The sequence below is a fragment of the Haemaphysalis longicornis genome, unplaced genomic scaffold (assembly GCF_048455015.1).
Source record: "Haemaphysalis longicornis isolate Haplotype H1 unplaced genomic scaffold, Haemaphysalis longicornis Haplotype H1 scaffold_1, whole genome shotgun sequence".
In the NCBI taxonomy this organism is placed as follows: Eukaryota; Metazoa; Arthropoda; class Arachnida; order Ixodida; family Ixodidae; genus Haemaphysalis; species Haemaphysalis longicornis.
In genome coordinates, this window is record NW_027526203.1 from 310,789,142 (window position 1) to 310,814,472 (window position 25,331).

At 45.0% G+C, this 25,331-nt stretch overlaps 1 protein-coding gene across 1 annotated transcript; it reads right to left on the bottom strand.

Annotated features, from left to right (window-relative positions):
• Positions 1-8,664: 8,664 nt before the first annotated feature.
• On the bottom strand, positions 8,665-11,642 carry LOC144159400 (uncharacterized). The gene is made up of 2 exons (XM_077690866.1): positions 11,631-11,642; positions 8,665-9,057 (listed from the first exon to the last, which is right to left on the bottom strand). Exons 1-2 carry the CDS (start codon positions 11,640-11,642, stop codon positions 8,665-8,667), a joined length of 405 nt encoding a protein of 134 aa, XP_077546992.1.
• Between the last annotated feature and the right edge of the window lie 13,689 nt (positions 11,643-25,331).

The window sequence follows — 25,331 nt, forward strand, 5'->3', positions numbered from 1 at the left end:
TGCAGAGCCGAATGGCGCAGTGGAAGTTCGTTTGTATAAGCGCCGTTATGACTTCATGGCAAACGTTACCACAACACACGATTTGGCGGGAGAATCAATATTTTAACCTAAATTGATTAATTTCTCAGTGAATACGGCACATTTGCTTCCGCGGAAGCGCTGGGGACGCTGTAAAACGCGAAATCTTCTGAATAAAACAAACTTGTATTTTGTCTTGATGCCTTTTTTAAGTTAGCTAATTGGCGTAGAGCAGTAGTGCTTAGCTCCTGTATTTACTCTAAGGTGATCCTGTGGTTCAGCTTCACCACAACGCACTCGACTGACAAATCAGTTCGGCCAACAGAAAAAAATTTGGCGTATGGTGATCTCAACCATAGGATTTGCTTCAAAAATTAGATCTGCGCTGTGGCGTCGAGTGATGCAAGCATGACGTTCTCCACTGCGCAATGCCACAGCTCAGGTCACATTCCATCATTCACCGAACTTGCTTTCTTCGAGGCATAGATTGATCATTCGGATGCATTGCGGTGCCCTTGAAATACTGGGTTGCTTTCGAGTGCACGGAATAAATTTACGGGCGCCACTTATTGGCTATCATTTAGGAGTGCTTCATATGAGGAAGAACGGTGGAGGAAAGTGTTGAGGCAACACGAAGTTAATCGCTGCCATTCCTCGTAATTGGAAACAAAGCTTGGTTTTCACCATGATCCCATTTGCAGTTCGACTTTCTATATTTCGTGCTACATAAATTGTATTAGTCGAAAGGGGGGTGGGTGCTCTAATAATTACGTTGGTATCAAGCCGAAGTAAGGTCAGTGCTTAATTTGGAAGGATAATGTATTTATTAAAAAAACCACCTAAACAAACAATAAACAAACGAATATTTATCACCTTTTATGAAGGCTTTGGGGGCAAGCATATTTCTCCGAACCCGAGTGAAGTTCCCGAGAAAATATCAACGCATATTTGGTGCATGATTCAACGGCGCTTTGTCTTGTACTTGACCCGTGTACAATCCCTGAACAGACCTTCCTCGTAATAAGGGTTGCCTCAGATGGGCCTTCTTTTGCCGTTAGTTATCAAGAATTCTTGTCATTTAAGTGCATATAAGATTTCGGAGAGTGTTCCAGTTTACACACAATCACCAAAATTTTACCGCTGTCACTTAGGGCTGCAAAAGCATGTTCCTAATTAAAATGAAAATTACAGTGGACAATACACTATTTGCAAGATTCCCACGCACCCATGACTGCAACGTGCAGGTAAGGTTACTTATAAAAATGCGAAAAAATATTTTGACGCCGATTATACCGCCCAGATGCAAAAAAGCATGACACCGCGTATCTGACAGAAAGTATTTTATCTGGCACACGTATCTTTGGTAGCAAACATCTATTAGATGCGACGCATCTCATTCACCCGCCTTGTCCATGCATGCATGCATCCCTCCATCCATCCGGCGTCGTCGTTGTCCGCGCCAGCTGCGCATGCGCTCTCCGCCGCTCTCACCGCAGCGTTATCTGCGGGTTAGCGCTCGCTCCTCGCAATGCCAGCTGTGCGTCGGCGCGCACTAGCGCTCGGTTAACGCATGCACATGCGCTGCTCTCTCTCATTCCCCTCACCGTTATGCGGCGGTATACAACGCGGTACCTGCGCCACTCCGCGCCGTCGTTCCAGCGCCGGTGCTCCGATGTCCAACGCTGCTTTGAATGGAGACTAACAAGCCTGCTATCGCGATGGTCGGCGAAACCGCAACAAGCACCGGCCAGCCCAATAACAGAACTGCTAGCACCACCGACGATGAGGCTGCAAAGCGACGTGCACGGGATGCGGGAACCCCGTAGTAGACGGAAATGCATCGTACGCGTTCATGGCACATTTCACGCGTTGGGAGAATCAACCCAACAGAAACGCCGAGGGAAACCCACGATGAGTCGCATCTACACAGGGTTCCCGCGAGGGGAGGTGGGCGTAATTTGTGCGCTTTATAAACTCCTGCTGGCATTAAAAATAAAGTGGGAAACATTGATAGTTGGTTTAGGTTTTGAGCCCGATTGTAACGCACAACCAAATTTTAAGGCTACTTTTAGCGACATCAGGTGCGCTTTAAAATCGTGCAAATTCGGTATGCGTGAGTTTCAGGAAGCAGAGTAAATTCAACTCTGCTTTTCTACGGATTATCCTCTGTGTTAACCAAACCGCCATTGTGGGCATCGGCCATCTGCGATCTGACCCTTTTTCAGCAATTCCCAAAGGAACACCTCAAGACTCGGTTATTTCACCCCTACTCTTTACCGTTGCTATGAAGGACCTTCCACCCTTGCTCCAAGATATTCCGCATCACCGACGGGCTTTCTACGCGGACTACCTCACGGTATGGGCACCCACTGGATCAATCAGAGATCAGGAAGAGGTACTTCAAATGGCAATTGACACCGCCCAACGATATCTCCAATCCAGAGTACTTGAGTGCGCCCACGAAAAGTCCGGTTTACTTGCGCTCAGCAGGAGGACTACCTGCAAGACCGCACACAGAATGCCAGAACCATAATTATATATAAATAATCACCCTGTCCCTAATGCCCCCACCTTCAAATATCGGGCCTCATAATACCTAGAGACGGATCTGGCTTGCAAGCCATACCACACTTTCAGCGCACACTCAACCAGCTCATGTACATCATCTGCCGCGTCTCCAATCGTCGCGTCGGACTTCGCGAACACGACACCCTACGCATGGTCCAAGCCATTCTCATAAGCAGGATAGCGTACGGCACGCCATACCTGGCCCTCAGACCACAAGAAATACGGAAACTCGACGCCACCATACGCCAGGCCTACAAGTCCGCTACGGGGCTCCCAATCAGCACGGCAACCAAGAAACTTTTGCAGCTAGGGGTCCATAACACCTGGGAAGAAATACAAGAGCCCCACAACGCATCTCAGATACACCGACTACAGATCACGCCCACGGGAACACTTCTCCGTCTACACTACAACGTCCCACCACGACAAGATGAGAAGATTCGAATCCCAGCAGACATTCGACAACACATCCGCGTAGCCCCCCTACCTCGATATAGGCACCCGGTTTTCAACAAACAACGGCACGCGGCACGAGCTCGATTAATTCATAAGGACAATCACCATTAGCCATGCACTCGATACACAGATACATCGCCCTACCCTCATTAGAAAACGCATGCAGCCTGTGCCGTTAACACGCAAGGCACAGAACTGGCAGCAGCCACTTCCATAGAGACTGCTGAGGAGTGAGTGTGCCATCGCCCTTGCTGCAACAATAGGCGAGGAATTTATTACTGTTATAACCGATTCACAGACCGCCTGCAGAAACTTTTTAATTGGCTGCATGTCTCAACCCGCACTGTAACTTCTTCGTCAAGTGAAAAGACTACTTCTTCGAAGGGAACGAGGCCACCAGTTCTTCGAAAGGAACGAGGCGGCACACGCCGCTGCCCGTGCTCATACACAAAGTTACCTCAAAGGGAGAAAACAACGACCGAACTGCCTCAAAGCCAGCACCACTGCACACATACACCGAAATCTTATCCCACTACAAAAACGTCCGCCGTCGCTTCCCGCCACCTCATTCACAATTAACGCGCGACGAAGAAACCACTTTCCAGCGCCTACAAATCAATTCGTATCCCCATAACACCCTACTGAACGCTATGTACCCAACTCAATACCCTGCCATTTGTAACTTCTGCCCTGTTTCTGGCACCCTATACCACGTTCTATGGCAGTGCCAACGGACCCCCATTCTAACCCCAAATCCCAACCCTAGCTATAAGCAGTGGGTGGAGCAGCTCACCAGCTGCGTGCTCTCGGACCAGGGCCGACTGGTAGAACGGGCCCGGATGGCCAGCCAGCTCAAAGGCATCTTGGAATAAGGATGCCTCTCACATGGTGGAGGCCCTAAGAACATCCTCCTGCTCATTACTACAATAAATGTTTCTCTCTCTCTCTCTCTCTCTCTCTCTCTCTCTCTCTCTCTCTCTCTCTCTCTCTCTCTCTCTCTCTCTCTCTCTCTCTCTCTCTCTCTCTCTCTCTCTCACTCTCTCTCTCTCTCTCTCTCTCTCTCTCTCTCTCTCTCTCTCTCTCTCTCTCTCTCTCTGCCCACATTTCTGTTGACAAAACATTCACTCGCAACGGCGCTTAGATCTCTCCTGTGACGAACGTTCACCGTGCCCGTGAATAAGCATATAAGATCAAAGCCCAAAAAGAGAAAAACAAAGAGCGAAGACACGCTTTGTTTGACGAACAAATCGCAAAAACCCTCGGCACGGGAAGGGAAGCAGTAAATATATTCGTAGACACTTTAAGGCAGTTTACGTGGATGAATACCGAAGCATTACAAATTATTGAAAGCCATATCTTCTGTATGTCTGTTGTAATCATATTATTTTCTGTTCCAACAATATCTTCGTAATCAAAGCGGTATATGTCTCGCCTTTAATCTTAGAGTCGTGACGGTTGCGGTGGTATCGGCACTGTGGGGTTTTAGATGAAGCAAGCGCCTGCCTCTTTACTCGCCATGCGGCATTTTTGTGTCCCTATGCATCTTCTTCTGAGGCGCACTTCCGTTGGCTACCACGTTTCATTGTGGCCGCTGAGGTAGACGCTTAAGAATACATCGCAGTAGAGACACCACCGACAGCAAAAACGTGTTCAGGGCTGTGATTGGGTCCTCTGATTGCCATCGTAATGAGAACAAAAGAGGCGGTCTCCTCAAAAAGAAGACTGTTTCTTTGCGGACCACTGCCGCCCTATCTCTGTGGCTTCTAGCATACGTAAACTTTTCGAACACGCTGCATCTAATTTTATTGTTTCGTTTTTAGAAGCCAGAAATATTCTAACACCTTTCCAGCACAGATTCAGAAAACGCTTATCTACGCTTTCCCGGCTCGTAGCCACTATTCACAAACTCAGGCAGGTCTTCACTTTATAAGACTGAACATATCGACGTAATTTTTTCGGATTTTACAAAAACCTTCGACCGTGTACCGCACAGCCAACTGGCCTCAAAGCTTCAGAAAATAGGTGCATCAATAACAATCATAAAATCGATCCAGTCTTATCTGTCTAACCACAAACAGTTCGTTAAAATAAGGAACTTCTTTTCCAGCACTCTCCCTGTAACTTAATCTGTTTCTCAGGGCAGTGTACTTAGACCTGTACTATTTTTAATTTACATTACTGATATTACTGACTGATTCTACCGATGCATCATCGATTGGTTTAAGTTGTTTAATGATGACTGCGTACTCTTCGAACGTATTTCTTCCTCTCGTGACCGCTTATCCGCCAAATTAACCTCGACACCATCGCTGAATGGCCTAAGAAATTGCCCGTTAAATTGAACTGCGACCAATCTAACTGCTCCGAGTAACTAACAAAACACATCCATTGACGTCTTATTACAACCCTAAAAACCACACGCTGAGAAAGGTAGGCGAATACGAATATCTAGGAGTTACTTAACTAGCCGACGGACTTGGTGTTATCACATTAACAAAATATGTGCATCAGCCTTTAGAAAACTCGGAGTTCCTAAACGCCGCACCTTCCCATGTTAAAGGGACAGTGCAACACATCCGATGACGCTTTTACTCTTTTCTTCGCGTCTGGAAGCGCTGTGAAAGCTATAGGTCTCTTCGATTTGGCCTGCACTTTCTGCATGAGTTCAGAATTAGTTCACCCAGTTCAGCCCAGGCGCCGCCACTGCAGAACCGGTATAGCAGTTTTGTAGTCTGCTTCTGTACCTCCTCCCTGGAAAGGGCAGGGAAAGCCATGACCTCATCCTGCACTCTCTGCACCTTCGGTAAATCGAAGAGAAAAGTGCAGGCGCCGCGTTCTGCACTCGAAAATCGAACAGGCGACTGCTGCACTGCCTGAATGAGTGCAGCGAGTGCAGCCAAATCAGACACCTTATATTTCTAGCCAGCACGGAGCGGTGCTGCGTGATTTGCTCGTCGCAGAAGATACGCTTTCTGTTTCCGCTTTGATTTTGTGCCTTTTTTTTCAAGGGATCTATCGAATGCGTTATTTGCTGCAACTTCAGATAAGCTGGCCATTAGCCTTTACACCGCTGTAATGACGTAATAACAGCGGTCGAAGAACGCCAAGACCGCGAAAGAGATAAACGTCTTTTGAAAACGTTTCTAAGTTATCTGATGGGAATACAGCAGTTTTTTGGGTGAGGTACTTTCGACCCCCTAGTCTAAATACTGGATATGCTGGTTGGCTGCGTACTGCAAGCATTTAAGATTAAAAAAAAAAAAAAAACCTGATAAGCGTCCCTTTGAAGTTACTTGCTTATAACTCTATTGTTAGACCTTCAAATAGAGTATGCAAGCGCAGAATGAGACCATTTTTTTCTAAAAAAAGATATTAATAAACTTGAAATGGGGCAAACAACACGTCCGGTTTATTATTAACAGTTATCACAGCCGCGCTTCACGATCGCTTCTTGTGGCTAACAATATAATGACACTAGAAAACGGGAGACAGCTTGCGCGGCTTAAGTTTCTGTTCTGACTTAACTCTCGTTAATTAACCGTTAATTCATGACTTTACATACAGTTCCGCTTATCTCGTTGGACTAGAAGCATCGACAAGCTCAATCTTACCCTGATGTTTGCTCGCACTACAATATTCAAGAATTCCTTCTTTCTCGGCACAATCGAAGATTGGAGCAGGTTGCCCTCAGGTGTGTTTTCCGCTCATGATATGAGTGATTTTGGAAACCGTGTTCTTATTCTCTGTTCATATTTAAATACATGCACAGCACCGCTCCTATTTTTTGCGTACTGCTCTTTTTCTTTCCTTGTGTATTCTTTGTCTGTTGTCTTTTATAATTTTTTCGCGCTTGTTTGCCGTTTTCCAGACATGTTTTAGATTACCTCGTTTGATGATGCCGTGTTAGTGTACTTACGATTTTGTATATGCATATCCCCACCTGCTCCGTCTTCGGACTGTAGTATGTACTAAAGAAAAGAATAAAAATATTTCCATAGCATGGTTTTGTTCTTCCGTCTCTTCTATGAGTGAAAGGTTCGGCCAATCGCCCTCGATAGCTCTCTAGTACATAAGCTATTCGTTACCTTGTCATCCTAAACAGGCGACGAAAAGGTTTCAATTTGCCGCCGCTTCTGGCTTCTTCCCCTCGCGAACCAGCACCGAGTGTTTCGTCCTCCACACCGCAGCTGGCGCCGCCGTTCCAAATTTGCTGTAACGTCCAAAATGGCCGCCGCTCTCCATAGGCGACATTGTTTTTATTTATTTCCTAAATAAACAGGTAAGTGCCGTCGGCGTTCTTAACGTCAAACAAAATAGACTACAAAAGATGACCTTGGTCGAGTGTTTTAGCACGAATGGCGAAGCTGTTTGCTTAAGAAAAGTTTTTAAAAACGCCCATTTCTCGTCGTAACACCCTGTAGTTTGACGAAGTACTTCATTGTACTTTCCGCAAACTGCATGTTTCTGCGCTCTTTAGACTCAAGTCGAGACTCCACCTACATGTCAGTGGGTCCTAATCATCTGTTTATAAGTTTTTTTTTGCAGTTTGACATGCTCTATTTGCATTTCTTGGCGTTTGAGCTTCGTGTTGCGCCTGATTTGAATAGTTGTAGAAAACTAGCGCGAATGGTATATAATCAAATGTTGTGATGCTGCCTAAAAATGTACGCCTGCTTGGGAAATTTAAAAATAATTTTCTACCGCTTAGGACCACAGAAAGGTCTTTGTTTTCAACGGCCAGGTTGCAACGGCAAAATAATAATAAAAAAAAATCACGTCCCAACTGATCCCTTTGCTTGCCATTTTTTTCGAATATTGATGGTGCTGCGATAATTTGCACATGCGATGAACATTCATGCCTTTGTACTGGCAGTTTGACATGGCTTTATTGATGATCTATTGTACACGTTGCTGGAGCTGCATGGAGACTGCCGAGATGAATTCTTGGCGCAGGCTTTGTTCTGAGTGGCTGGGTGAATTTGAACGCCGCCCGCTGCTGTCTGATGCAACGCCATCTAGAATTGAAAAAAGAAAAAGAAATGCTCGCACTAACGCAAAGACTCCCGCAACGCTTTCTAAGAGGGATTTCAAAATAAACAGAACATCAGACTTTAGGCAGCAGAACCTTTGAATTTTGCACGCCAAGTTTGCACTTTTCGGCAGTAAGGCGCAGCGTAGCAGAGGGAATTAGGACGACAGAAGGACCTTTGTATGCGTTAATATCTCGCAATTCTGAAATTTAACATTTTTCGCCACCGTCGGGATTACGACCGACGCGGCCGAGAAGCTAACCGGCGGCCGTGTGCCCAGTAGCACAAAGCCTATACCCTTCGTAACCATACAAGGATGATGTTGCTTCCTCTAAAGTTTTACGTAACATCTGGAAGAATCCTTCAAAATGAATACGTCGTAGGCGATAATAGGAGCGGTTGTTTAGTGAGGATTTTGGCCTCGGCATTAATTGCGGGTCCCTGCATATAAAGAACGGTGTTTGCTTTGTGTATAATAGCTCCAATTTTTTTACGCTCTTGAGCCTGTATTTTACCGAAGCAAAGACATAAGATATTTACCAAATAATTCTTATGAAAAACGTGACCACGGCATTACTTACCGCGAACCCTATTAACCCTTAAGGCCGTAGTGGAGGGCCCCACCGTGACCGAGGCCGCCGTAGCCAAGGCCGCCTCCTCCAAGGGCCAGGCCGCCAAGGCCTACACCACCCCCAAGTCCACTGTGTGCCACGACAGCGCCTCCACCGTGAACCTTGCTCACGTGGTGCACCGTCTTGACCAAGAAGGAGGGTCCGGCCACGGTCTTGGTGAACAGTGGACCGGGTGCCAGGAGAGCGACCGAGCTGCCCACTCCGACGCCGCCGAGGCCGACTCCTCCCAGGCCGAGGCCACCGCCGCCCAGGGCAAGTCCACCTCCGTAGCCGAGGCCTCCGCCTCCGAGGCCCACACCGAGGGCTCCAGCGCTGGCAGCAGCCACAAGGGCGAGAGAAACGAGGGCGAACACCTGCGTGCAACAGTCCCTTGTGCTGAAGAAGCAGCAAGCATGTTATACGCCGGAGACGACCCATCGCGCTGTGTCGTTCATTAGCCGTTTTATCGCTTATAGTTCATGGAGCAGTGAAAAGACCCACCACTCATATCTCTCCCCCGTAATTTTTTTGCACTTCACTCTTTCACTTTCCAATGTCGCCACGACCGAAGAATGTCCATTTTCCCTGGGCCGGGTGGGTAAAAGGCTGTAGGAAACGGTCCCATATCAGATGCAGATGTGCTGACAGCTGAAAGTCCGGGGTATAGAGTTACTGCGATTTCGAGTGAACCCTATCAAGTCACATAACAGCTAGTTGATGAACTTTTCATGGCGAAGGAACAAATGACATTAGCGCACCTTTAAATTTTTTTTTTCAAATTTAGAAAGCTCTATTTTGGAGGTATGTTGCCTAAAGGGGTCCCGCGAAGCGTTCATTGAGGACCGATGCAACGCTTCATGGGTCGTTTCAACTTCAAATTGCTTGATGCTCTAATTTTCCTGGACATCACAGCTGCCTTGTACTCTGTTTTACAAGCAGAAATTCTGACCGCTTTTTAAAACCATGGTGTCACAGGCAAAATATGTGGGCAAGGAAAGCTAATTACGTTAAAGGGCGGCAGCATTTTGTGTGTCCCGGGCAGACCGAATTCTTTGTACGCTATTACGAACGGACGTACAACGAAGGCCCTGGCAAGGACATTGTTTTTCAACTCGACACTTATTTCACTAGAGTGATTCCTGCTGCATGGTGGGAATATCAGTGTATATAAATGATATCTGCATCTGGAATGCTTTATGCTCCCGATGAAAACGCCTCCGCACCTGTAGAAAGCCCTCCACACCATCTCCAGATACCTTTGAGATTGCGGTCCTCAACTTCCTCCTGATAAGAGCGGCGCCATGGCCTCTACACGTAAAAACACTGATCCTTAAGTATTGATACTACTGGCTACGTACTTTTGTCCTGCACGTATTCATGCACGCAACATGCCCAGGTTAATTGTTTAAGTGGCCGAGTTTCTCCGAGAACTCGCGCTACTAAGTATCTTAGTGGCTCACAATGTGGCAGTGACTGCCACTCCATGGTTATGTAGCACAACTGCTATATGGATGGCGTGCTATAGCTCCCCTCTATTACATCTAATACCACAGGCATACAGAAAAAGGCTTGAAGCAGCAAAATAGCTATTTACGCGTCTATCTTGGAGTTCCGAAGAGATATTCCAGCACTGGAACCGTCGCGGAGGCCTGTGCGTTGTGTCTTGACGTAATTCGGCAACATCACACCAGTATAGGCTCGACCTGAGGCATCGCCTTGACTGAAGAAACCGCTATAGAAGTTGGATAACCTACAAGTGGACCAACTCTGGATTTGCCTAAGAAACTAACAGCAGTATACCGTGGTATTTTATATCCTAGATGGCTGTTAAAATCCTGCATGACGGCTGCACCATCGCAGCATCGCCATTAACTCTGCAAATTCTATCTAGGAGCAGTAAGTCCCCCCTAGCCCAACCACCACCGCATTGCAGCCTTTGACGTACGCCTTCTCCGTGTCGCCTACATTGCTCAACAAAGCGCGAAATCTCAGTGGATACCCACGCACATCGGAATCACAGGGTAGCACAAAAGCCACTGAGACGAACCAAAAAGGACAATTTCTGCCAGAATATTGAAATGTATTTTTCACAACAAAAATTCGTCTACTATAACCCAGAACTTCGGGGCAAATGAAGGGGACCGGTACGGTGAAGCATACCCGGAACTAACCGCTGGTTTTTGTGTACAATTGTAACACGGAGTTAAAATAAAGACTACAACACAGCGCCCTTGTAACCAGTGCATTCATTTCCATCGACTACGTCGAAAGGCAGCTGGAATAGTAAACGAACGGCAATACCCGAGTGTGACAAAGGTTTTTCAGTACAGACACTTGAGCACATTTTATATGGCCGTGTGGCCGACATGACTCGGAGATCACGCTTTGTTCAGCGTTTTTAGCTCTTAGAATTAAGGCTAGTTGCTTTAAATGTTGCCCCAGCACCATGGAAGTGTTAATTAAAGCAAGGTAAACGCCCAAAATCCTTCTTCTCTTACCTGGATGAATTGGGCCTAATTTCAAAGTTGTAAATTATTGTACTCTTGCTAAAAATAACTCCTGATCAGTCTCTCATCATACACTCAAAGCACGTAAAATATTTTTTCTTGTTTTCTTTTACCTCAATCTCTTTCTAGTGCTCTTTTTTCTACTTCTCAAACAACTAGAACAGAAGCTTGTCCTGATTGTAAACGGCGGCCAAACTTCCTGTTTTTAGTGAAGACCCCGCGCTCTTACATGCTGCGGGTTTGGCGGGCGCCTAAGCTTTCACGCACCATCTTCCAGTAATACGGGACATGGGAGCTGTAAAGTCGCACAACTGCTTAACATACGACGTCAACTTCCGCCGCCAGTGCTCAAACGTCACTCAAGAATTGTAGGCTTGAAGAAATACCCAAAGAAGTCCTGTAAGCCGTAGGGACGTATAAGTCGTATCAACGGTACTCACGAGAGTCTTCATGACTGAATTGGTCGACTGGAAGCAAGCAACTTGCCGTTTGGGAGATGCCCGGCCCCTTATATACGTGAAGTCTCGCCGTCTCGTGTCACGTAAGCTGCTAGTGCTATCGCGCATTGTGCATGAGCGGCGCGTTCGCGCTGAATAGCGCCGTGTCCTGCAAACATTTCCGGAAGGGATATTCGCCTTCTGATTTGCGATATTTCACGCGGGATCCACAGCTGCAGAGCGGCGAAGAGGTTGCGCAATGAGGGGGTGAGGAAGGAAACACGCCGATGGGCGGAAAGATGCGACCGATCAGACACGTACCGTTACTTTTAGGAACGCGAAGGAGCCACGGGCTAATAAGTCCCGCTCGCCGATAGGTGCCCGCCTTGAAACCGCATTGCTGTTTCAACCTGCGTCCTACGGAAGGAACATAATCACAAACGGGGCCCGGGGCCACTTCCACCTCCCTACTCTAAAGGATAATTAGCATTGGGTAGCAGACGCAGACCTCTGATTTCCATCTGGGTTTCTGCAAAACAGCCTATTCGCCAATTGGGGTTTTATCATGGTGTCTATCGCAGCCTAGCTCAAATAATATCACTTGACACCTCAAGGGGGCCATGAAGACAAAATACCTTCTTTTTTCATTCAAAACACTGCATTGACGCATTTAAAATTATGTCTATTTTAACTGACTCTTCTTGAAAATACGCTAGATACTAAGAAAAATAGGTTAGACAGTGGGGAGTCGCCAACGTTTTTTTGCGCCGGTTCCTTGTGATGTCGCAGGGGCTTCTTTGGGTAATCGGCGGCCGCCGACCCCGTGATTGTATAGTTCCTTTAGTTTTGTTTGATTCTATCACTTGAATACTCACTTGCAATAAAACACGCTGATAACTGAGGTTTTAGTAGCCCTCTTTTACTTCACAGCTGGCGTCGTGTAGCGCGAAAGAAAAAAATCCTATTCAATATGATCTTTTTTAGAAAAAAAGGGGGAGGGAATTCAATTTAGTGAGTTACGAAATGGCTCTCACATTACCCTTAGTTGTAAATTGTGGTAGCGTTCTTCGGTTAAGATGAGGAAGGGGCTCTACTAAAACCAGGGCACAATTTAATTGTTCGTGCATCGTGGGAAAGAAATCTTTCCTGGTTTTCGATATACGAAATTATTATTTTTTTTTTATTTCCCAGGGCTCTCACTTGGTTTTCAAACCATTGAAAGAATATTTTGCTTTATGGTGTTTTTTTTTGTCGCACTCTACGTCAAGAGCATACCTAGAGAGAAAAGCAGTTTCCTTAAAAATACGTCGATGTCCCTCTTGTAAGCAATATTCTTTGCGTGAAGTTTATACATATTAGGGGAAATGGGCAACCGTTGACAATAGGTTTTAGGGCCGCCAGGAGTCGGTCATCAACAGTAAAATATTTGTTTAGGCATTCGGAGATGGTCATCAGCATGATGCTGATATGATTAATTGTTTCCAGCCTATATGAAAGCAGAACTTATATGTACGAGTCATGTACGAGCATGTCATGAAAGACCCATACAGACCCAGTCGTGAAGGAAGACCCAAGCTTTGGCACTCATCTTTTATTATGTCTCTTCTTCGTGTTTGTTATTTGCGGCTGGGGAAAGTGGTTTTCGAAATTATTCAACGTATATTGCGCAGTCCTTCTTGAAAGCACGATTGAAGTATGTTACCAATTTTAGCAGGATGGAAGTAATGACATTAAACCACAGCTGCATTGAAAAGTTATTAACTTTCTTTACATTTAGTTTTCCAGCGAACCGGGAACAATTGATGCATTCATTTCAACATTGCCCCCGCTCAGGTTTACCCAACAGCACGAATCAGACTTGACAACAGAACGGGAAAAGCCGGGTAAGTCAATGATTGGGTGGGCATAGACAGGGCTCAGGCTTCCTGCAGTACGGGCCCTGGGTCGGGCTCATCCTAGGGCTGTTGTTCATACAATTTACACATGATACCCTCACGGGTATCATGTGTAACTTGGAGGCTCACTAAGAGGGTTCAACTTAAATTGAGAACGACTCAGCGGGCAATGGAGCGGAAAATGATAGGTGTAACATTAAGGGACAAGAAGAGAGCGGAGTGGGTCAGAGAGCAAACTGGTGTTAAAGACATATTAGTAGAAATTAAGAAGAAGAAATGGACGTGGGCAGGGCATGTAATGCGAAGGCAAGATAACCGCTGGTCATTAAGGGTAACAGAGTGGATCCCTAGAGAAGGCAAGCGTTGCAGGGGGCGGCAGAAAGTTAGATGGGCAGATGAGATCAAGAAGTTTGCGGGGATAAATTGGTCACAGTTGGCACAGGACCGAGGTAATTGGAGAATAATGGGAGAGGCCTTTGCCCTGCAGTGGGCGTAGATAGGCTGGTGATGATGATGATGACCCTCACGTGCCCGAAAAACTGATTACTCCTTCAACCTCGTGCGTACTTAGTGGCCCACTGCATCTTTGGAATGGTGCAAGGTGGTAGTTATCTATACAACCGCAATTCTCGGCACTCTTCGTTGCGCTACCATTCGCTTTCTACGGATTATTTGGCGCAGTTCTCAGCTGTGAAAAAATTTCCGGTTCCCTCTTGGCGGCAATCCTGATCAACAGCTGCAGCCTATGCGTTGAATTCTGTTTTTAATCACTACAACTGTATACGTGGCCGTTCTCTTAATACTGGGGTAAAACTGCTGAGCACGAGGTCGCGGGTTCGATTAACGGCCGTGGCGGCCGCTTTTCTGATGGAAGCGAAAAGCCAAAACGCCCGTGTGTACGAGATTTCGGCGCACGATAAAGATCCCCAGGTGGTCAAAATTAATACGGAGCCCTCCACTACGGCGCGCCTCATCACCTGCGTTGCGTCGGCGCGTTAAACCCCACAATCAATCAATACTGGGGTAAAAAAAGAACAGCATAAAAAAATTGTGACCATTTGTGGTTGTGATGCTCCGGTTCATATTTCTATTTGTTCCCTATTCTTCGTGTATGTGGCAATTTTGTGCTGATAATTAATTTGTTGCCTCGACCAGCAAGCAGCACGGAACACCTGAGCACTGCCTTTCTAACTACTCCTCTTGTTCAATATGGCGCTTTTAATCGCCGTGTGAGATTGAGTGGCCTGGGTGCTAGCTTGAATTAAGCTGGAAGCTAATGGTCATCGTGTCTAAAATTTTCGCACTACACCTTTCTTCCCCTCCAGGTTTTTTTTTCTTGAGCTCCAAGAAACCTGGGATTTCACACACCAAACAGTCAGCTTTTTTCTACGGGGCAGAATGGGTCAGGCAAACACGCGTTATTTTCACGTAACCAAGAGATTTATTGAGAGGAGAGAACTGTTGAGAGGAGTGGGGAGAAATGCCAATCTCTCACACCTAAGGGCTTCATTTATTTCTTGCCATATCTCAAAGCGGGACGGAACAATGTTGCTGCATCTATCTATATTGGTGTAATGGCTGTGCAGCAGGACAATAATGACAGATCCGCGATGCGACCCACTCACATTCACTTAAGTGTAGCGTTGCTGTATTGTGCCCTGTTCACTGGTTACGTTTTGGTGTCCGTGAGCAGTGGAATATCTTGGCGATGGTGTAGCGCTTTTGCAACAACAAAAACTAAAACTTTTAAAAGGAGCGACAGAGGCCTGTAATATGTCATGGCAGTGACCTGGTTGTATTGGAAAAATGAAATTTTGGGTTAATACCAACTTCGGCAGTAGCCTTCGATTGTTATACAGTGAAATCTCGTTAATATGTTTTTCACGCGAACCGGAAAATAAAACGTATTATGCGAAAATTGTATTATCCAAAGAGGTTAAAAACAGAAGGAAAGTATGCATACTCCGTCAGCAACTCACTTTTATTGAGCAACGTTGAAGTTGCTGGTCAATTTGTGCGGCCCTTCCTTCTTTTCAACTTCCAGCACTACATTCTTCTGCAACGTAAAAAAGAAGCTAGCGGTATTTTTCGCTTTGCCGGGCGCCGTTTTGCACGACAATTTGTGTGGTGCCTTAAATCGGTGAATCCAGTCGCCGTATGCTTGAAGACTTCAGTGTGCAGGAAGATCGCGGATATATCAACTTTTTCGCGTAGAACTGACCCTTCGACGTTGAATCCTGCCGCTCTAACTCCATTGCAGCATGTAAGCAGGACGTCTTTTGGTGCGATTATGATATGTTTCGGAAGATGGTGCAGTGTATCGCCTGACAAATCATCATCATTGGATGGAGCGGCCACGCCTGGAAGCCATGTTTTCGTCCCAAAACCGGCACTGCCGCAGCCTCAGCGGCTCCGCAATGAACAGATCGTGCCTTTTTGGAAAGCGGTTAAGCTAGCATAGTAAAGAGTAAACGTAAGATTTCTAGAAATTTCGGTTAATATCCACTTCCCCGATTATATTGTCCAATTTTTGGCACAAATGTGATCGTATTAAACCCACAAAGATGCATTATTTCTAAAAGACGTTGGCCACGTATAAAAAGAAAAACGCATTAAGCCGAAAAACGTATTATGCCGAACCGTATCAACGAGATTGCACAGTAACATATTGTTGATACGTATGCTCATGATTACACTTTTTACAAGTATTCAGTTGTGAAGCCTCATACACTTTATGTGCGTGTATTTCCGACCCCGAATGAATGCGGGTCTGAGGACGTGTTTTATGCCTCTTTCTGCATATGTTTTATTACTTACTCGTACTATTACCTTTAGGGTATCATTATTGTCGGCTTTGAATAATATTTATGTGCAGGACACTCACATTAATGGGTATCACAGTAATGTTGATAGGTGTAACATTAAGGGACAAGAAGAGATTGGAGTGGGCCAGGGAACAAACGCGTGTTAAGGACATATTAGTAGAAATTAAGAAGAAGAAATGGACGTGGGCAGGACATGTAATGCGAAGGCAAGAAACCGTTGGTCATTAAGGGTAACAGAGTGGATCCCTAGAGAAGGCAAGCGTTGCAGGGGGCGGCAGAAAGTTAGATGGGCAGATGAGATCAAGAAGTTTGCGGGGATAAATTGCTCGCAGTTCGCACAGCACCGGGATAATTGGAGATCAATGGGAGAGGCCTTTGCCGTGCAGTGGGCGTAGATAGGTTCGTGAGGATGATGATGTTGCAGGACACTCATGTAGACACAACTCTAAATACACCCAAAACGGATGAAGAGACAATTGGCGAAGCTTTATTCGCTTATTCTTGTCAAGATAAAATACGTTGGGCTTACGTCAGGGTAAGGGAAAATGTAAGCGAAGGTCGTCTGCTTTTTCTCAGGAGGTAATGTGTCAAGCTCGAAATTTCAAATCAAGTCAGCCCTGAAATGTTTATATTCGCTTGACCACCAGAATGTCCCCTGTATCAGAATAAATGTCCGAAACACGAAATGTCACTGTACTGAAAAAAACACTTATTGAAGGGTTGGCTTGGTAAACTGTGATGACGCGTATTACAGACATCAAAATCGTAACGCGTAATGTTTAAAAAACATCTTGTCAGTTCTAGTTACTAGTTATATTTCAGATATACAGGAGCCTTCATTATTAACTCTAAAAATTATTTGAAACTCTTCGGAACTAACGCAACAATCTCTACTGGAAAATCCCGTACAATAAGCAGTCCCTTACCACACCAGGACGTACCACTTCTTGAAGGTTTACACAGCATTGTAGCTGAAAAAAAAAGAATGCTTCTGGCTGTCAGTTTAGATTCAACACGGCGTACCTAATCTAGACACAGGTAGATCTCTCGCAACAGAACCCACAAATCGATGACCAGTCAATTTATTTTGTTTCAAATACGCAATTTGTCGCCAAAAGATCAAACGAACACTTGTGCTACCAAACTACTAATGTGTGTGTTTTATTTTCATTTCTTCATGGTGATTAGGCGATATACTTTACCAATAGATGACCATGGTAGGCAGAAAAAATTCACCAGCACGGCAGCGGTGACTAAGGAGGAGGGTGAAACGATGGCATTTGTTCATGCGGACACCTATGTCAGTGTGGCCACGTACGTATCGCCCCTCTGCCTCCCATGCTTTTTGCTCCGTGATGTCTTCCTTAGGGCTATGACAATGGAAGTGAAGCGGATAAGTAAAAAAAAGGCAAGCATGACATTCTGCTGTAGCAGGGCAAAAGAAATGTTCTGCTGCTCTACGAATCACAGTACTGTAACTCCTCAAGGAATGATCATGGATCTGTCAGCAAAGGGCAGTAATACCGACGCTGGATGTGCCAGGACTAATTTTTACCTCCTATTGACCACAAAGCGCCCAGAACGAAAGCAGAATACCGGTATTTCTAGCTTCTTTCGGCCTTAAGGCCGGTGGTTGCCTATTACCCTGCACGCTCACCAAACTGATTCCCAATCTGCATGGGAATGGGGAGTTTTTTCAGTAACGGTTTCAGTATTTTTGTAGTAAAAAATCCCCGAAGTGAGATTTCTGGATTATAAAGAGAATAAGATAAAAGTAAAAAAAAGCAATTAAAAGTAAACATTCCCATGTATAGTATAAGGAACCAAGAGTACTGGCACATTCCATTTTGTCGCACTGAATATGGCCGCCAAATGCTTTGTTACGCTGTTCCTCACCTATTGAACAAGTTAATGCGCCAGGATGTAATTTTAGAACAGTATGCTTTCCGTAATCTTCGTCAAATTTTTCTTTCTTAACAATATTTTCATAGCCCAGAATGTGAACTATTAAAAAGTGTTAGGGTTTATTTCGTTTCATAATATTTTTACACATGTACAGTGTACCTAGATTGTGTGTTATATTGCTAATTTTGTTGTTGTTTCTTTAATTAATCAACTGATAGAAATATCGTGTGTATTTTGTGGCGTCACATGTAACTGTTATACGAACATTAAGTAGAATTGTTTCGATTCTATAACCTGTGATGTGAAGAACTGTTTTTATCTGCCCTGATTGCATTGATGCCTTGTACAAGGGGGGCTCGGGCTTATTCAAGTGAAACTCCTTTCACTTTTCGCTCGAGCCAACCCACATCTTCACGATGTAAATAAAAAAACTTGGACTTGATCTTGAATATACGTGCAGGGGTGCAAATTCACGATAGATGAGCCTCGGGAGTTTTCTTCAGTTATTTTCCTGTTGCGCGCTAAGACGTCCCCGTAGGTCGTCTTCACCACAGCGCTCCCGAATGACCAATTGAAGTGACCAAGTGCGCAAAAATGACGAATCTAAACAATTGACTTGGCTTTAAAAAAGTGCATGTGCGCAGGGACAACAGGCGAGGCGTTAATGGCGTTTTGCATTGCACAATGTCCCTGAGCAAATGCCCTTTTCATCTTAATTGAATGCTCGGCCACGTAATTCTTCTAATTTGCCCACTAGGCCACTTCGGATGGTCTATACGCGGCATAGTACTAAAGACGCTGTACGGGGACTTTTTAGGGTGCGGTCGCTAGAGAGGCGCGCTACCATATTGCGAATAATATATCAATCAACTTATACCCAGCTGTCATTATTATTCCATGTGCCCCGTTTCATTGCTTTCCCTAGGGTGTTTTACGTGATCATCTTGCTGATTTCCCTGGCAACAATTTATGCACTGGAATTTTAATCGGAATGCCCTTGTGGCTGTGTGTTGCAAAATACATGCGGTGCGTTGCGATATCGGCCTGATCACCGGATGGACAACGCCTTACTCCCCCAACGGACATTCGCGGCAGGAAGACAAGGACGAGTTGCCTTGGTTGAACGCTCTGAAACCAACTTTTTCGAGCGATAGCTCGGTTTTGTTTGCTTTGGGATAGGATGAGAGCGATGGCTTCCAGAGATTTAACTGCATTGCCTTTCTTGGTTTGCCCAAGGACGACACTATTGGTTTGCAAGGGATGCCTTCTTTGTAGAAGCCACTGCCGGATCTGAAATTGCACCCAGACAGCACACAAACGCTGCTCGGCGCCGTTGGCGATCTCGGCGTGAATTCGCAGTGAACTTGCATGCAGCAATGACATTTCTGGCTGTGGCGGCACCAAATACTGACCCTTAGCCGCTGTCTGTTTTCCCCCCGCAACACCCGGAGGCGCCGGATGCATCCAAACTTAACCTTGGCTGACCTTGATGGTCAGATTTACGGAAAAATGCTATTCTAGGTGTGTAGCTGGAGTAATAGAGCTATCACTATAAGAACATTAGAGAAGGGTGTGGGACGAGAAAGGCAAGGTTCTTTGCCAATCTTTCATGTGGGTATCTGCCCCGCAGGAAGAAGAACAACAAATGATAATGTAGACACGACACACTTCTTCTTGTCCCTTTCTTACACCTTTACAGTTTGGCCTATCCCCTGATTGGGTGTGTTCCAGTCCTAGAGGAACAGCAACAACACGGGGACAGAGCGCTCGGGAGAGGACGGATGTGTCCCTGCTTTGCTTCGGGACTCCTACCCGAGGCCGTTGTTCCTACCACAATTCGGGAGCCATGGAACCTGAACCAGCCCGGCCCAAAGAATACCTCGCGGGGTATGCCCGAGACACGCAAGCCAGGGTCCAGCTGCGCGCCCACCGCCGGACGGCGGCGCGGCCCGGGCGATCAGGACGGCTTCTCTTTGCGATCGGCAATGCTGACTTATCGAGGCGTACGCCTAAGGTTCGGCACCGCAACCTACGGTTCAACCGGCGTCGCCTTCTCCCGTCCACAATATTCTAGTGGCTTCACTGACTTTACGGTCGGGTAGGGTGAAATGCCAACATGAGAGTTAATATCGAGTTTGTGGAGGGATCAGACGACCTTTGCTTCTCTGACTGTATGCTTTCACTGCTCTTACCTGTCGTCTACTTTTTAGCGTGCTTCCCTTTAGTGCGCTTCACATCAAAGACTTTCGTTGAGTTTCTTTCCCTCTTCATAAATAGGTGTTTGTTTAGTACGCACGATGTTCACTTGTCTAGGTCTGGAGAGAGGTACTAGTGGGGTCCCCTGTACCAGTCTGCGCGAATGCAGCGACGTGGAACGAGATATTTCTCACAAAATTTAGGCAAGTCACTGACATAATGCTCATTCCGCTTAAATAGCTTTAAATGTTTTATTTATTTATTTATTTATTTATTTATTTATTTATTTATTTATTTATTTATTTATTTATTTATTTATTTATTTATTTATTTATTTATTTATTTATTTATTTATTTATTTATTTATTTATTTATTTATTTATTTATTTATTTATTCCCTAACGGCCCGTCAGGGCATTACATAGGGAGGATTTGGTTATACAACGCAAGTGCAAGGTACAAGAAGGGAGAAAAAAATATCGGTGAACGAATATATGCAAAAAAAGTCAGAGCACCAAAGCAGCGAACCGGCAAACAATACAGTACGACCCAATTTTGCGGAAGAACCAGCTCAAAATAAGAAGACGTAATACAACATTTTCCGCCTGAAGTATCTGTGTAAAGGGCCTGAAAAACAAATGGATCCCTTACACATACTATACTGTCCGGTGGTTGGTTCCAATCATTTATTCGTTGGACAAAGGGAGATGATTTGAATTTTTTGTACAGGCAAAAAGAAGTGATATATTGTGCACATGATCAGTCCGTAACGAAATGTGATGCGCTGGGAAATTATGTTCTGAGGAAAATTGCGAGTGTTTGTAATATAGTGAATGGAAATAAACAAGACGAAATAATTTTCGATGGAGAATCAGATGTTGTTGATTAAGGGAATTTTTAAGGAAGGATACGAACGCAAAATAACCCTTGCAGCCTTGTTCTGGACTGACTCGAGTAGATTAGTCAAATTGGCTTGGTGGGGGTTCCAGATAATTGACGCAGATTCTAGTGTAGACCTGATTAAGGTAGTGTAAGCATGAAATGCAGTGTGAGCGTTAGCTAAAAAAACTGCGTTTTAGAAAACCTAACTGTTTCAAAGCCTTGTTGGTAATGTTTTCTGTATAGAGGGCTCCATGACACATCCGACGTTAAAAGTACAAACAAATATTTGAATGTTGCTACATTTTCAATAACAGTACCGTTTACTGCGTATGCATTTTTATGTGTTCTGGGAAGCGTAGAAAACGTCCCGTGTTTGGTTTTTTTTTCGGTATTTACCTGAGTCTGCTATACGTCGCACCACATAATGAGCTTGGTTAGGTCGTCCTGAAGATTTGTAAGATCATCAGGTGAAGTAATCTGTCTATACAAAACAAAGTCATTATCAAAAAGCCGCATGGTTGAAGTAATATTAGTCGCTACATCATTTCTATAAACCAAGGAAAGCAAATGGGGCAAGAACGAGCCCTGTGTAACACCCGACTTAACACAACTGCGTTTGGATACACAGGTATTTATGATGGCTGATTACGACTGTCCCGATAAAAAAAGTTTTCTATTTACCTAGTCGCACTCTGATCAAGTCATACTGCATTCAGTTTCATGAGTAGATGGTCACGTGCCACACGGTGAAAATCTTTTGACAGGTAAATGAAAATTGCATCCATGTAGTACTTTGAATGTAGGGTTTCGTGAAGGTTTGTTCCTAATGCGAATAACTGGGTTTGACATGACCCTTTATGCCTAAAACCGGGCTGATTTTCGAAAAGCAGATTTTTAAGATTTAAATGTGACATTATCTGTATGTAAATGACGTGTTCAAGCATTTGCAACGTATAGAGGCTAAAGAAATCGGTCCGTAGTTGGAGGGAGAATTGCTATCACCAGAGTTAAACAGTGGCTTCACATAGCCCAGTTTCTAATAGGCTGGAATGCATCCAGTGTTTAGAGATTGCTGAAAATTTTGCGATAGTAAAAAGGCTGTGCACGGGGAAGTTATCTTTGGTAGCTTTTCGCTCACATAGTCGGGGCCTGGTTATGAGCATTGTGGTAATCTGTCGATTGCGCGAGTAATACCGTGTACAGTAATCGTGATAGGCTGCGCCGGGTAGATGATAGCTGTGCGGGTCACGTTACAGGATTCATCGATAGGAGACCCTGGTGTAAAAACATTGTAGGAGGGGTCGTTAAATACATTGGCATAATCAGCCAAAGGGAGAGCAGTTCCATTATTTAATTGATTGATTGATTGATTGATTATTTATTTGATTGATTGATTGATTGATTGATTGTAGGGTTTAACGCGCTGACGCAACGCAGGCGATGAGGGACGCCGTAGTGGTGGGCTCCGGACTAATTTTGACCTCCTGGGCATCTTTAACGTCCACCGAAATCTCATGAACACGGGCTGTTTTTACTTTTCGCATCCATTAGAAAAGCGGCCGCCGCGGCCGGGAATCGAACCCGCGACCTCGTGCTCAGCAGCACAACGGCTTAGCCACTGAGCCACCGCGGCGGGTACAGTTCCATTACTTTGCCTAACGACATCGTTTGCGTGTCTTTGGGTTAAAAGTTTGCCAGAACGTTTTAGCGTCGGTCTTTAATAAATTAGGGAGAGTGTGGATGAGATATTCTTGATGTGGCTTTAAGGTTCCATCAAAACGAGTCGCGATGTCTCTATAAGGATGCCAAACCGGAGTATTGTTTGTTCTCTTTCCTTCCTATACGCTCCTTTCCTTCGATTTGTGCATCTCTTTGTGCTTGAAGTGAACCAAAGGGTATTAGTTCTTGATTAAATTGTAATTTTTTAGAATGCATGCCCCTTCTATCGCGCTAAGATTATCTCGGAAAATTACCCAGTTTTGGTCGGCAGTGCGGTTTGGGAAATTCACTTCAAAATCTGAAGAAAAGCTGGACTACATCAGCGTCATTTTGTCGTTATCTGGCCATGTGATAATTACGGCTGTACTTTGCGGTTTTTTTTTTTTATGGTAGGGACAGCGAGAGCAAGCAGTGCACAAGCAATGGTCGCTGACTTCTTCCAGTGCACAGGCTTTTGCATTGATGGGTTGATTTTGTGAAAATCCAAAGTACTGTTGCCTCGTGTCCGTTCTTGCACGAGTTGCGTTATATGAAACAGCGGGAATGTATGAAGAAATTTCGAGCATTCATGTCGGTTACACTGTGCGTTTGGTGGGGATGTTTCCCGGTATATATCAGGGTAATTGAAATCGCCGCCTAACATGATATTACACTGTGGAAATCGATCACAAATTTTCTCACGTGAATTGTGCAGATGATCTAAAAAATCACGAAGCTCTGCGGTGGACGACAGCACACACCAGCCGCGTACGTTACTCCAGAGACTTACATTGTCATCAACAGCAGCTGAAGAGGTGTGTCCAGAGAAGAAAATGTTGCAAGGTAATCCCTTTTACTGCTACGATAACCCCTCCCCCTCGAGATGCAGACCGGTCATTTCGAAAGATAGCGACGCTATTTGATAGTGTTAATTCGTTGTTTTTTGGTGCTGTCTCATCGAGGCTTCTGTGCCAAGAATAATTTCAGCCGAACACACACATGCCATTGCCTCGACAACATCCAGTTTGGGAAGTAAGCTGCGGAAATTCGCCAGAAGAACAGAAACATCACGCTTCAGACTATGTTTCACTGAAGGAATAAGTTAGCGCTTTCTTTGAGCTGCCCGTGAATTAAAGGGACCAGCATTATGCGATTCCAACTGAACAACCAGCCCGGTAGCAGCATTGTAACGATACGTTACGCCATGCAGTTGCGGTTTGTTAAAACGAATGTAATAACGCTCATTATGCTCACGATTACACTTGACGAATTCCCGCTGTTTTTTTCGCTCAAACTGAACCTTTTGCGAAAAATTATGTTAAAGACAAACTTTTGGCTCTAAGTCTTTCATCTTGGGCGCATTTCGGAAGTCATAAGATCGCGTCATAAAGTTCAGAAACTTAGCAATGATTGGCCGTGTGGAGTCAGGTCTGAGATGGCCGACATGATGGGCACGCTCGACATCATTAGTCTGTAGCGTCAACTCTATCTTTGAGGCGAAAAACTCCCGCACAATGCGTTCAGTCACAGCGTAGTCCTCCTTTTCTTCATGAGAAAGACTTTTGATTATGAGGTTCTTCCATCTCATTTGATTGTTTAGGTCGTCAACCCCACTAACTAGCTCCTCATCTTTTCGCGAAATAGACATCTTAACCTCCTCTATTGAATCATTGACAGTAGAAACATCCTACTCAATTTCGAGCATGCATGCCTTTTTTTTTCCATTACAGCGACCCGGATCTTAATATCGTTCATGTCATGTTTCATTTAATTTAAAATAGCCGCAGTGTTTGGATGCTGTTCATGTGCTTTAGACATGAAGTCCAGAAGTAGCACCAAACATCCTCAATATTTGTCCCTTGGATTGTTTCATCGTCTCCCGCACACATCAAGAGCGATGCGATACATGTGAAAAGAAGAAGTGTACAAGGTCTAGGGCAAAGCGCAAGAATCTGTCCGGATGCAGGAACAGGATGATCGATATTATTACCATCTAGCTCGCGGCAGGCCAGAAAGGTGCCTATCCTAGCGCGGTACAAGCTTACATCAACACCTATCTAGACGATGCATAAAAACAGGTACAGAGATTTAAACATTCCCTTATGCACATAAAACGGGGGATCAACAGCCACTAAGCATATAAAAACATTCTACTGGACCAGTGAAAAATGTGCATACCTAGAACAGAGCAGAGAACACGTCTTAGCGCCTGCACAGCACGGCCGAAATCCTATTCCACTCTCTACTGCTCCACACTACCCGGGCAGAATCAATCAAAGCACTTGCAGTCTCCTTTCTCCTTT